The sequence below is a fragment of the Triticum aestivum genome, chromosome 2A (assembly GCF_018294505.1).
Source record: "Triticum aestivum cultivar Chinese Spring chromosome 2A, IWGSC CS RefSeq v2.1, whole genome shotgun sequence".
NCBI classification, from domain to species: domain Eukaryota; kingdom Viridiplantae; phylum Streptophyta; class Magnoliopsida; order Poales; family Poaceae; genus Triticum; species Triticum aestivum.
In genome coordinates this window covers 705,284,794-705,298,430 of record NC_057797.1, presented here as the reverse complement: position 1 = coordinate 705,298,430, position 13,637 = coordinate 705,284,794, and the positions used below count along the sequence as shown (strand labels likewise).

Below are 13,637 nucleotides of genomic sequence, written 5' to 3'. Positions count from 1 at the left end.
CTCACTTCTATCATTAGTTACCTTGCTATTTTTATATTTTCAAATTACAAAAACCATTATCTACTATTCATATTGCACTTGTATCACCATCTTCGCCAAACTAGTGCACCTATACAATTTACCATTGTATTGGGTGTATTGGGGACACAAGAGACTATTTGTTATTTGGTTGCAGGGTTGTTTGACAGAGACCATCTTCATCCTATGCCTCCCACGGATTGATAAACCTTAGGTCATCCACTTGAGGGAAATTTGCTACTGTCCTACAAACCTCTGCACTTGGAGGCCCAACAACGTCTACAAGAAGAAGGTTGTGTAGTAGACATCAGTAACCCAGTTAAATGATAGCAACGTAGGTGTATATTTCAACAGTGGATAACATAACTCTGTTGAATTTGTTTAACAAGTTATCATGATCAAATATTTTTGTACAAAGCGGTTAATTGAAGCTATCTTTGAAGATGTACTGCCTTTTCCAGTGGAGTCTATGTTGATGAAATGTCTTGAAGGTTCAATAAAAAGCCTTGATCGTTATTCGGGATGCACATCACCTACGACTCACATGGAAGGATTGGTGAAATGATCTTGTGTATATTTAGCTAGCAGATCAATAGCCTTTTGTTTGCTATTTAAATTTATTTCATTGTATAAACTCTGAAGAAAAAATCGGGGGATCAGGCCAAGAATTTAAAATAAGAACAAATTCTGTTTTGTAGTTTTATTGAGTTCCTCCATGAGGAAAACCAATTTGGTCGTTCTAGTTAGAATATATTATTATTATGGATTACCAAGTTCTCTATAGCACTAGCTATGTGCTTAACATGCATGACCTGTCAAGCAATATATGTAAAACGAGATCCCTTAACAGCGACAACAGAGAACTAAACTCATATTTCTATGATAATCTATATGTTCAATGTGAGGCCTAAGTGGCCCAGGCCCATATGGGGCTGACCTAGAAGAGGAGCCCCAGCTCTCTCGTTCCAGTGAGCCGCCACACACTAACGCGAGGGACAAGACACATGAGGGTGAGCAGTCTGAGGTGAGTTCCTCCCTGAGAATCAACATGGTATCAGACCAGGCTGCATAGTCGCTCGCCGGCAAGGCAGCGGGGTCTGGTGGAAAGAGGTGGCTGTGCTGGGCCAGACAAGAAGAGGTCATTGTGTGCAGGTTGCGTGCGTTGCGGAAGGGCAAGCGGCGGCCAGCTGGGCAAGGCGGTTGCAACGTAGGAGGAGGAGAAGGAGCTGCAGGAGCTCGCAGCGGCTGCGGCTGGAGGCGGAGTGTAGCGAGGTGGCGCGGCCGACTCGGGAGAGGAGGTTATTGTGCGCGTGCGGCAAGGTGTGTGCGGGAGCTGGCGTGCGTGCGCGTGCGGAGGCGGCTCGGTGTGTGGGTGAGCTGCGGCTGGAGAGCTGCTGCTGCTGCAGGGACAAGGCGTGGCTGAGAGGTGCTGCGGGAGATGCAGTGGAGAAGAAGGGTTGTTGTTGTCAATCCAAGCTGCCGCTGTGGATCCATCTTCTGTGGACTAGCTGTTGTGTGTTGTTCTGGCTGGAAGTGTTGTTTCTTCTGCTACTTGGAAGAGGAAGAAGGGGAATTCCTGGTCAAGATTGGGATTGCTGCTGCTGTGTGCTATTGCTTGAAGTATTGTGTTGTATCTGGTAGTGGTCTGCACTGTTGATTTGCTACTGCTACTGCTTGCACCTGAGGGTTGCTAGTGTTGTTGTGGTTATTTGCAGAGTTACGGGAGGAAGATGAAAGGTGGTGAGGTCAGGGTCATGGATTCGGTGTGGTCGGATGATGGATGTTCGTGTGGTGCAGAGGAAGGAGGAAGGCATGTAGGAGATGAAGTGATGAGAGAAGGCGGAGATCTAGTTGGGTGTGCCCTGGCAAGCAGAGACTTGGAGGATGCCCTGCTCGCCGGCATCTAGGAGGAAGCAGTGTTGCGTGCACGTCTGGCCTCCGCTGAAGCAGCCTTTGATGTTGCACGGGTAAGGGTGGCTCGCATGATGTACACGACGGCGGCCATCGAGGAGGAGAGGACAAGTTCGGCCCTCTTTATCTATACCAATGGAGACGACACTGAAAAGGCCACAATTGTTGCTCATAGGACTGATCCGGAGTGGATTCTAGACTCTGGTGCTTCTCAACATGTTGTAGGTGACTTCAGGGAGCTTGAGTCATATGATGAGCTCACTCCCTATCAAAGTAAAATGATATGTACTGCTGACGGGACCTCACGGCCTATTAAGGGCATTGGTACAGTTTAATGTCTTTTTGGAGTAGTTTGTCATTTACTCGTGTGCTTCACTTGTATCCTATGAGTAAATAGTTGAATGATTTGAATATCATAAATCTGAAATTTATATATGTTTCATATACTTATTCCATGGGGAGTAATGACTTCACATATAAGAAGTAGAGGTGGTAAATTTATTGAAGGTTAGCAAACATTGTATTGGTCACTTGAACAATTCATGAATGAATATTGAAGGGAGAGAGATTTCACATATAAATTTACTATCTTGGACATCTTTTGTAATTGTGAGCACTCATTAAAATAAGACATGTTAAAAGGTTGATGTTGGACAAGGAAGACAACGTAATGGGTTATGTTTTCTTATATCTAAAATAAAGTATATTGTCATGGATCATCCAACATGTTGAGCTTGCCTTTCCCCCTCATGATAGCCAAATTCTTTGCACCAAGTAGAGATACTACTTGTGCTTCCAAACATCCCTTAAACCATTATTGCCATGAGAGTCCACCATACCTACATATGAATTGAGTAAGATCCTTCAAGTAAGTTGTTATCGGTGCATGCAATAAAAATTGCTCTCTAAATATGTATGATCTATTAGTGTGGAGAAAATAAGCTTTATACGATCTTGTGATGTGGAAGTAATAAAAGCGACGGACTACATAATAAAGGTCCCTATCACAAGTGGCAATATAAAGTGACGTTCTTTCGCATTAAGATTTTGTGCATCCAACTACAAAAGTGCATGACAACCTCTGCTTCCCTCTGCGAAGGGCCTATCTTTTATTATTGTCTTATACCTTATGCAAGATTCATGATGATCTTCACCTTTCCTTTTTACATTTCTCCTTTGGCAAGCACATTGTGTTGGAAAGATCCTGATATATATATCCAATTGGATGTAAGGCATCATGAACTATTATTGTTGACATTACCCTTGAGGTAAAAGGTTGGGAGGCGAATCTATAAGCCCCTATCTTTCTCTGTGTCTGATTAAAACTTTGAACCCATAAATATCACGTGAGTGTTAGCAATTGTGAAAGACTAAATGATAGTTTAGTATGTGAAGTTTGCTGAATCAAAGCCCTGACATAGACCCTTCCTGAAAATAAGATGAATTGTAATTGTTTGATGACTAACAACACGGTTTGTTAGTTTTCAAGAAAGTTTATGATCTATACTTTAACATGTGAATAGCTTGTTACTTTATCATGAGAAGTCCTATGAGTTGATCTATTGTTATGATATATAATGATGCTAGAAAAGGTGATTGAAATTACCATTGATCCAACTTGTGCACCTGCTAGCATTCACACTTCATAAATTATTTCTTTTATCATTTACCTACTTGAGGACGAGTAGGAATTAAGCTTGGGGATGTTGCTACCTCTTAAGCACTGTGTTGGTTTTCCCTTGAAGAGGAAAGGGTGATGCAGTAGAGCAGCGTAAGTATTTCCCTCGGTTTTTGAGAACCAATGTATCAATCCAGTAGGAGGCCACGCACGAGTCCCTAGCACCTACACAGACAAATAAACTCCTCGCAACCAACGCGATAAAGGGGTTGTCAATCCCTTCATGGTCACCTACAAGAGTGAGATCTGATAGATATGATAAGATAATATTTTTGGTATTTTTATGATAAAGAGAAATAAAGATGCAAGTAAAATAAATGGCAAAGGAAATAACTAAGTATTGGAAGATTAATATGATGGAAAATAGACCCGGGGGCCATAGGTTTCACTAGAGGCTTCTCTTGAGAGCATAAGTATTATGGTGGGTGAACAAATTACTGTTGAGCAATTGACAGAATTGAGCATAGTTATGAGAATATCTAGGTATGATCATGTATATAGGCATCACGTCCGACACAAGTAGACCGACTCCTGCCTGCATGTACTACTATTACTCCACACATCGACCGCTATCCAGCATGCATCTAGAGTATTAAGTTCAAGAGAATAGAGTAACACTTTAAGCAAGATGACATGATGTAGAGGGATAAACTCATGCAATATGATATAAACCCCATCTTGTTATCCTCTATGGCAACAATACAATACGTGCCTTGCTGCCCCCTACTGTCACTGGGAAAGGACACCGCAAGATTGATCTGCTACTGCTACTGCTTGCACCTGAGGGTTGCTAGTGTTGTTGTGGTTGTTTGCAGAGTTACGGGAGGAAGATGAAAGGTGGTGAGGTCAGGGTCATGGATTCGGTGTGGTCGGATGATGGATGTTCGTGTGGTGCAGAGGAAGGAGGAAGGCATGTAGGAGATGAAGTGATGAGAGAAGGCGGAGATCTAGTTGGGTGTGCCCTGGCAAGCAGAGACTTGGAGGATGCCCTGCTCGCTGGCATCTAGGAGGAAGCAGTGTTGCGTGCACATCTGGCCTCCGCTGAAGCAGCCTTTGATGTTGCACGGGTAAGGGTGGCTCGCATGATGTACACGACGGCGGCCATCGAGGAGGAGAGGACAAGTTCGGCCCTCTTTATCTGTACCAATGAAGATGACACTGAAAAGGCCACAATTGTTGCTCATAGGACTGATCCGGAGTGGATTCTAGACTCTAGTGCTTCTCAACATGTTGCAGGTGACTTCAGGGAGCTTGAGTCATATGATGAGCTCACTCCCTCTCAAAGTAAAATGATATGTACTGCTGACGGGACCTCACAGCCTATTAAGGGCATTGGTACAGTTTAATGTACACCTGAGATTAAGTTATCTTCGGTCCTACATGTGCCATCTTTTCTGACCAATCTATTATCTTTTAGTGCTCTAATTGACCAGATGGATACTAGAATAACAGTTGACAGAAAAATGTGCTTGATTGCGGACGGGCCGACTGGAAGGAGGATTGGGACTGGAATAAGGCGTAGGGGGATGTGGTACATGGACCATGAGGGGCTTGGTCGGGCGGGTAGCCCAGTGTTAGCGGCAATTGTGGAAGAAAGAGAGTTTGTGGCGATGAAACATCACTACAGAATGGGGCATGTATCCTTTGATAAAATGTTCAAGTTGTTTCCTGATGTAATGCATGGAGTCGATAAGAACAAGCTGAAATGTGATGCGTGTGAGTTCGCAAAACACACGAGGATGTCTTATGTGAGTAAGGGACTTAGGAGTATATCCCCATTCATGCTTGTTCACTCGGATGTGTGGACAAGTTCGATGGTGTCGGTTAGTGGTGCAAAGTATTTTGTGACCTTTATTGACTGCCACTCACGTATGACATGGATCTATTTGATGTGTCACAAGGATGAAATTTTCCAATGCTTCAAGTCTTTCTATGCCTATGTGAAAAATCACTTCAAGGTTCAGGTACAAGTGATAAGAAGTGATAATGGCACTGAGTATGTGAACAAAGTGTTTGGGACCTTCTTATCAGAGCATGGGATTTTGCACCAGACCTCATGTTCGGACACTCCTCCTCAGAATGGGGTGGCAGAAAGGAAGAATCGTCATATTCTGGAGGTTGCTCGATCGCTGATGTTTACTACGAATGTGCCGAAATTCTTGTGGAGTGAAGTTGTGATGGCTGCGACATACCTGATCAATCACACATCATCGAGAGTACTGGGTATGAAGTCACCTTCTGAGTTACTTCTGGGAAAGGATGATTTTGTGGTTCCTCCCAAGTTGTTCAGTTGTGTCTGCTTTGTCAGTGATCACAGGCCATCTATGGGCAAATTGGATCCACGGGCCATCAAGTGTATCTTCACTGGGTACTCTTCTGGGCAGCACGACTACAAGTGTTGGAGTCCTTCCGAATGGAGGACCTTTGTGAGCATGGATGTCACCTTCAGGGAATTCGAACCATTTTATGGTGGGAAAAATGATCTTAGTGGATTATTTGGAAGTCTTGACCACACCCAGTCTACTGTGATAGGTCAAGAAGGGGAGAGTGGTGGTGGTGTCGATTCTGGTGCCGATTCAGTGCTGCAGCAACCAATTGAGGGTGATATTCCGATACAGCGAAGCGAGAAGTAGCCCCAAAAAATGATAACATCACAGTGTGAATGACCGATTGTGACTGATGGGTGCCGAGTCAGGCAGGTGGTGCTCCCTCACAGATCGTTTGTGTACTGAGGTGGACGGCAAAGCAAGAGAAGCAGCTAAAGGTGTATTCATGGAAGCAAGGTGATGCTTCTCATAGGTGGCAGAAGGTGAATGAGGAGCGTAACCCTCAAGTATATTCAAGACGACATCATCATGTTCAGGGGGAGTAGCCAACACAGGTGCAGGGGGAGCAGCAAGGCAGCAATGCAAGCTCATCTGACACAGAGGACTTGCCAATTGCTTTGAGCAAAGGTACTCGAGAAAAGGCAGGGATACCAGAGCCAAAGTATGGGTTCGATGCCAATGATATTGGAAATTATGTTTCCTATGTAGCATTATCTCCAACCCATAAAGCATTTGTTGCTTCTCTTCAGCTGGTGTCTCTTCCAACTGATTGGAAGGCAGCAAAAGTGGATCCAACTGGCGAGCAGCTATGATAGAGGAGCTGGAGGCATTAAGTAAGAACAAGACATGGAATACTAACACCTCTTCCAAGAGGAAAGAAGGCAATTAGCTGCAAGTGGGTATACACTGTGAAGTAGAATGCAGAAGGGAAGATTGAAAGGTACAAAGCAAGGCTTGTGGCGAGGGGGTACAGCCAGACCTACGGCATTGACTATGATGAGACCTTTGCTCCAGTAGCAAAGATGAACACTGTGAGGATCATGATCTCTTGTGCAGCGAATTTCGGGTGGTCCTTACATCAACTTGATGTGAAGAATGCTTTCTTGCATGGGGACCTGAAAGAGGAGGTCTACATGGAAATGCCATCAGGGTTCTCTATGTCTGAGACTGTTGGCAAGGTATGCAGGTTAAAGAAATCTCTCTATGGTCTGAAACAGTCTCTAAGAGCATGGTTCGACAAGTTCATACGTGATGTATGTAATATGGGGTATGGGCAGTGTAACGGTGATCATACAGTGTTCTACAAACATAAAGGAGGGAAAATCACTATACTTGCAGTATATGTGGATGATATTATTATCAGAGGGGGTGACAAAGAAGAAATAGTAAGACTGAAAGAGTGTTTGGGTAAGCCCTTTGGAGTCAAAGATCTAGGCCAACTCAAATACTTCCTAGCATAGAAGTGGCCTGGTCTGCCAAGGGGATTGCGCTATCTCAGAGGAAGTATATTTTAGATTTCCTAAGTGATGTAGGAATTTTAGGATGTCGGGCAGCCACAACCCCAATTGATCAAAACCACAAAGTGACTGCTCAATCAGGAGAGCCAGTGGATAAGGAGAGGTATCAGCAATTGGTGGGAAGATTATTGTACTTGTGTCATACACGACCAAACATTGCATTTGCAGTAAGTGTTGTGAGTAGATACATGCATGAGCCTAGAAGTGGACATCTTGACGCGGTACATAGAATCTTGATATACTTGAAAGGTTCTCCTGGGAAGGGACTATTGTTCAAGAGTTATGGACACCTTGTTGTAGATGGTTATTGTGGTGTTGATTGGGCTAGCTGTCTGGATGACAGGAGGTCAACTTCAGGCTATTGTGTCTTTGTAGGAGAAAATCTAGTATCTTGGAGAAGCAAGAAACAACATGTTATTTCCAAATCAAATGCAGAGGCTGAATACAGAGTCATGTCCAAGGGACTGAGTGAGATGTTGTGGACCAGGAATCTATTGGAAGAATTAAAGATATTGAAGACAAGTTGTATGAATGTGTGGTGTGATAAAAAATCAGCAATCAACATAGCACACAATCCAGTGCAGCATGATAGAACCAAGCATGTGGAAATAGACATATTCTTCATCAAAGAAAAGCTTGACGTTGCGGTCATCAAGATTGAGCATGTGAGTTCTGGGCAACAGATTGCAGTCTGTTTGACTAAAGGATTGGTAACTAAAGAATGCAATCTAGCATGTGACAAGATGGAAATGATAGATATCTATCACCCCTCTTGAGGGGGAGTGTTGAATGTGAGGCCCAAGTGGCCCAGGCCCATATGGGGCTGACCTAGAAGAGGAGCCCCATCTCTCTTGTTCCAGTGAGCCGCCACACACTAACGCGAGGGACAAGACACAGGAGGGTGAGCAGTCTGAGGTGAGTTCCTCCCCGTGAATCAACACTATATGCCAGTGATTTTAGTTGGAGCAGTAGTAGCCAAATATGTCGACAGTTAATCACCATGTGGAGTTCTTTTAAATGGTCAAGCAAGCCATTTCGTTAAATGAATTTCAGTTTGTGTTGCATAACAATATTATGCTTGGATATTGAAATATTGTTTGGTAATATACCATAGATTGTATTCTCACGTTGTCAACCCACTGAATTTCTTTCTTAGAGTGATATACAAGGTAACACTTAAAGAAACGTCATGCACAATGCCAGTGGCGGAGCTTGAAGAAGATTGTTGAGGGGGCTAATCTGAGTTGAGGGGCGAAGAAGATAAGTTATGCATGGACTCTGAAATTTTTTTTATATTCAAGTCTAATCATTAAAGGTACACTTAAGAGTTTTTCTAGAGTAGAGGGGGCAATGCCCCCTTTGACCCCCATGAAGCTTTGCCACTGCACAATGCCAAAGGAGCGAGTGCGCGTGCTAGGAGGAGGCAGTACTTATTTTAAACTAAGTGCACTGTCAGTTTCGCTGAGCCTGCCACATCGCCGGGACTGTCGACTTCGTCTTTGGCGCCGCCGCCATCTTCCAGAATTGTCTCATCTTGGCTTGCGCCCCACTCCAGGGCCAGAAGAACTCCGTCACAGCCCAGGGCCGCGTCAACAACTCTAGTTCTGCAACGTCTCCGCGCACGACGACCTCCTACGCGCGCAGGCCAACCAAAGCGACAAGGCCCCGGCACGTAGATCTTCCTGGGCCGGCCGTGGAAGGCGTACTCATGGGTGGTGTTCATCCAGTTCTACATCGGCGTTGTGGTGCGGCCCGAGGTGTGGCTTGCATGTGACAACAACCAGACCATGCTCAGCACCATCTACTACGGGGAGTACACGAACACGGCCCCAGCGCCGGCATGGTGAGGTGGTCGGGCTACCACGTGAATATGAGCCAGGCCGAGGCTAGTAACTTCACCATGGCACGGTTCTTCGAGTGCAACATGTGGTTGCCGACCACGGGCGTTACGTTCACGTCAGGCTGATCACGTTTTGATCGCTCAGTTGATAAGTCTGTCTATTATGAGAGTCTCCCAAGGTGTGACGAGTAGTCGTTACCCGTCATATATAAGTACTATGGATGGAAGAAAGGTCTTGTTAGAATGAAGTTAACTTAGGCATGACCGTTGTTTTTGAATGGGACAAGACAGATTAATACTCTCCTCTCCTTGTTGGGAACAATAATTAACTAGAAGGAAAAGGTGCTCTTTGCCCCGCCGTTTGGTCCTTTGGCATTATGCAGTGACGGAGCTTCATGGGTCAAAGGGGCCCATTGCCCCCTCTACTTTAGGAAAACTCTTAAGTGTACCTTTAATTGTTAGGTTTTGTAGAGCCAAAAAGTTCATTGACATACATGACAATTGTGTAATAATGAATATATTATTTAAAAATATTCTTATGTGATTAGTAATAGAAAATTGTATTAATTGAACTTATGGTATGGTGCACTTATTTTAAAATAAGTACAAAAGTTTAGTACAAAATGCCTTTCTCAGTGAATCGAATGCAAACATGTGCGAACAGGCCAAGAAAGTATAGTCACGCAGCAAACGGCTTGAAGCGGCCGTTGCCTTGCACGCAGTCGGCCGAAAATTTGTCTACCACCTTGTATCAGTAAGGTGCCACCGAAAGTTGAGAGCCTCTGAAAACGAACGAGCCGGCAGGAAGGTCCAATTTGATGTGTGTCATCGTCGGGGCTGGCCAGCGCGACGTCATGGGTATGATAGTACAGGACTGTGTTGAGAGCCAGTGCCCAACTAGGCAACATGCAAGCTTACCAGTAGCAGTACCGTCATACTACGTCGGTCCATCTTTTAGGTGGATTACTTGCTTCAAAATTTTCATCTTTTGGACCATATATATACAAAGACTATTTTCCAAAAGATGGAAATGAGAATATCTACGATCGGATTTGGCAAATCCGGTCATCTATACATCCGCGGACTGCGCCGGGTGACCCGTCATATAGACTGTCGCACGTCCACACACCTTAAATGTGGTGTCTCAAATTCATGAAATCAATGCATATTGATCATACGATATAGATTGCCTCAATTCAACAGCTCGAACAAAGCAAAATAAATCATAGTTCAACAATTCAGAAATGCCAAAATAAAATCAGTGTTCAAGTGTGACGGATCACTCGCTGGACGCCATCCATGCCGCCTGCTCCGAGGCCATCCATGTGTCATGCTCCGCCTGCATTCGAGCTGCATGCTCCGCTGCTGCAGTAGCCGCCCTAGCCACCTTGTACTCCCTTCAGTCGTTGATCTCCTTCTTCTCCACAAGCCACTTCTTTGCATGCTTATCCAAGAGGGTTTCGTCTGCCAACAGGATCTTCGCATCCTTCGCGTCCCGTGCGAGTTGCAACATCTCCTTCTCAAGCTCAGTCTCTTCAAGTGTCTTGGCCTTCTCGAGCTCTCATTTGATCGCCGCCTCTTGATTCTTCAACTCGATTTTCCCCATCTGAATTTCCAGTGACTCAATCCTCAAACCAGCTAACCAGATCAAAATATTCAAAAGTAAGAAATGAGTTCACAAAGTTTAGTGCCAATCCAAGCACGTTTGAGTCCAGTCACCAGCTTGAATACTGTCAGTCAGGTGCGGCAAAGAATTTCTTCTTCTTCCTCTCTCTCACGGGTTGTGTTCCTATTGTGTGCTCTCTCACTTTCACAATGACAACCACCCCAGCAAGGTGAAGTGGCTAGATTTTCTCTTTCACTTACTTACCTTGAAAGCACTCTCAGCAGTTGAATGCAGTCGAGATTGACGACTCACATGTGTTAAATTTATGTTGGCTGATGTTGGGCTGCCAACACATCTTCATGTGGAGGGACTTGGCCCAACATTTTCTCTTCTAAAGCTCTCGTGCTCTCAAAAAAAAATTATAGGTGATGGTATTGCAACATGATTTAGTAAAATACTAAAATCCTCACAGGGATGAACAAGGTTTTTTTAAGAACGGGGTGAGCACAGTCTAAGTCCTGCGTATTCTATTCACTCTGTATTGAGTTTTACAGTGTGGTGTTCGTCGTCGTCGGCTAATCGCTCAGCTAGTAGTATCTTCTTAACCTTGGCATCATCAAGGTAGTGCTGGTAGATGTAGGACAAGAACCCCCATACCCCTATGAGCATCGCCAGCACCTTCACCCCGTCCATCCGGTCGCCGAAGAAGATCACCGCGACGATGGGCGACAGCGGCAACCCCACGGTGCTGATCACGTTGGTGAAGAGCGACGAGACCGCCGCGACGAGCCCCATCATGCCCACGGTGGCCAGCTGCCACGATATGGCCGTCCACGCCAGCGTCATCCCGTAGGCCACCTTGCCCTTCTTGTACCCGTCCATCTCGCCGTCCAGGGTGCTCCACTCGCCGGAGATGAACAGCCCGGCCACCGACACGACGGCCGCGGCGGTGTTGCTCCAGAACTGCATCTCCATCACGTCGTATAAGGTGTCGCTCTTGAGCACCTTGTCGAAGGTCAGCTGCATCAGGGACAGTATCAGGGAGAAGAGCGCCGACGCCGACAGCGTCAGCGCGAACCCCAGCGGGAACTTCCCCTCCGGGACGCTGCTGTTGGTCCCATCCGAGCCGTGGCTCACGCCGACGAGCGCCGCGGAGAAGGTGAGCAGCACGACGGAGTTGAGGATGAGCGCCGTGAACTTCTCCTTGTTGAGGAAGTAGGAGAAGACGGCGTTGAAGGAGAGCTGCGTCGCGCAGATGAGCGAGTAGGTCGACAGCGGCAGGTAGAGGAGCGCGTACGAGTACATCAGGTTGTCGGCGGCGAGGAGGACCCCCAGGCCGGCGTAGATGGCCGAGATCTTGATGAGAGGCAGCCGCGTCACCGCAGTGGACCTAGGGCGGCGCCGGAAGTAGAGGAGCAGTGGGATGGCGAGCGGCGTGCCGCAGGACTGAACCACCGTGGCCATCCACAAGCTGCCGCCACCCTGGTCGTAGTAGATCCTGCCGAGGAAGCTCGCGACGCTCTGCCCGCCGAGGAGGAACACGATGTTGACGAGCACCACCGCCCACCATCGTACGCGTTCCGACATCGTCGGCAGCGCGGCGGTTGCTGGAGACGTGCCATTGTCAGCTACGCCTCCTGTACCTGCATCGCCGGCCGATTAGTCCGGTTACAATCGATCCAGCCTGCAATTTGGTCAGCACAACAAGATTCCAGCATCAAGAATTCAAGATGGAGAGCGAGAGGGACCTGCGATCTGCAGACGAATTTCAGCAGCATCGCCCATATCAATCGATCTACGTCACGAGGATATGCACAGAGAGAGTTCTCCGTATCCTGAAAACCCGAAGCCCTGAAAAGAATAGGCGACAAGATGACAATTGGGACCGGGGAATACTATGATCCTAGTATTTGCACACGGGTGCGTATCGCCTTTCGTCCACCGTCGATTGAATAAAAGTAAGGCAGGCAATAGTGGCAACAATGGCGCTAGCTAGCTCCGATCTAAATCTGCGGTCAACATTACTTTGACTAAACTCAGCACCGTTGAGCAACGCTTCTGCCATGAGTCAGGCCCTTAGAGAAAAGGAATCCAAACGGCGCCAGCGTTGAGCACTTGAGCCGTTGATCGTTTGGTGGAGGGCGACGTTAGGCGCCGGTCGACTGGCGCAAGCTCCAGATCGGTGGCCTAGCGAGCCGTTGATTCAACAGCGCACAAAGAACGCACAGCCGCATGATGATCATTTCGCTTACTTCCTCGGTCACGTGCATTTGTCGCCCCCTTTTGTGTGCGCTCATAGGCGCTGCCATCATGGGCTTGCAGCACCTCCGCGACCCCCACGCCAACCTCCATTGGCAGCTCGCACCTCCCTCTCCTGTCGCCGTCGTCCGTCGCTAGCGTTCCTCGTCGTCGCCAATGCAACCCACTGCCGATCATAACAATTGTGCATCCAAGTTGCAGCATCATGAGTCATGACGCTCGTCACCACACCGTCGCTACCCAGTTTTAGCAAATCGGCGGCAACAACGCAGCCAACACTTTCGTCTATCGCAGCAATGGCCGTTGCCTGTTTCAGCTTTTGGTGCCACTGGTTTCAGCATTGACGGCGACGGGCGTCACGGTTTCCAACACATGCTCTCACCGGCAGTGGCGGAGTCAAGGGGGGCGAGCAGGGGCCCGCCCCCCCTAATGATCGAATGATGCTGTGTAATTAGCGATAGGAACGCATGTATTCCTCACG

At 46.7% G+C, this 13,637-nt stretch overlaps 1 protein-coding gene across 2 annotated transcripts; it reads right to left on the bottom strand.

The window, feature by feature from the left end:
* Positions 1 to 11,323: 11,323 nt before the first annotated feature.
* On the bottom strand, positions 11,324 to 12,955 carry LOC123186051 (probable purine permease 11). Of its 2 annotated transcripts, none has more exons than XM_044597846.1 (2): positions 12,646 to 12,955; positions 11,324 to 12,534 (listed from the first exon to the last, which is right to left on the bottom strand). In XM_044597846.1, the coding sequence occupies exons 1-2, from the start codon at positions 12,680 to 12,682 to the stop codon at positions 11,429 to 11,431; spliced, it is 1,143 nt and encodes a 380-aa protein (XP_044453781.1). In that variant the 5' UTR covers positions 12,683 to 12,955; the 3' UTR covers positions 11,324 to 11,428. The 2 variants fall into 2 exon arrangements, with proteins under 2 accessions (XP_044453781.1, XP_044453780.1); XM_044597845.1 differs by having other exon boundaries at positions 11,324 to 12,540; positions 12,646 to 12,954.
* Positions 12,956 to 13,637: the final 682 nt, after the last annotated feature.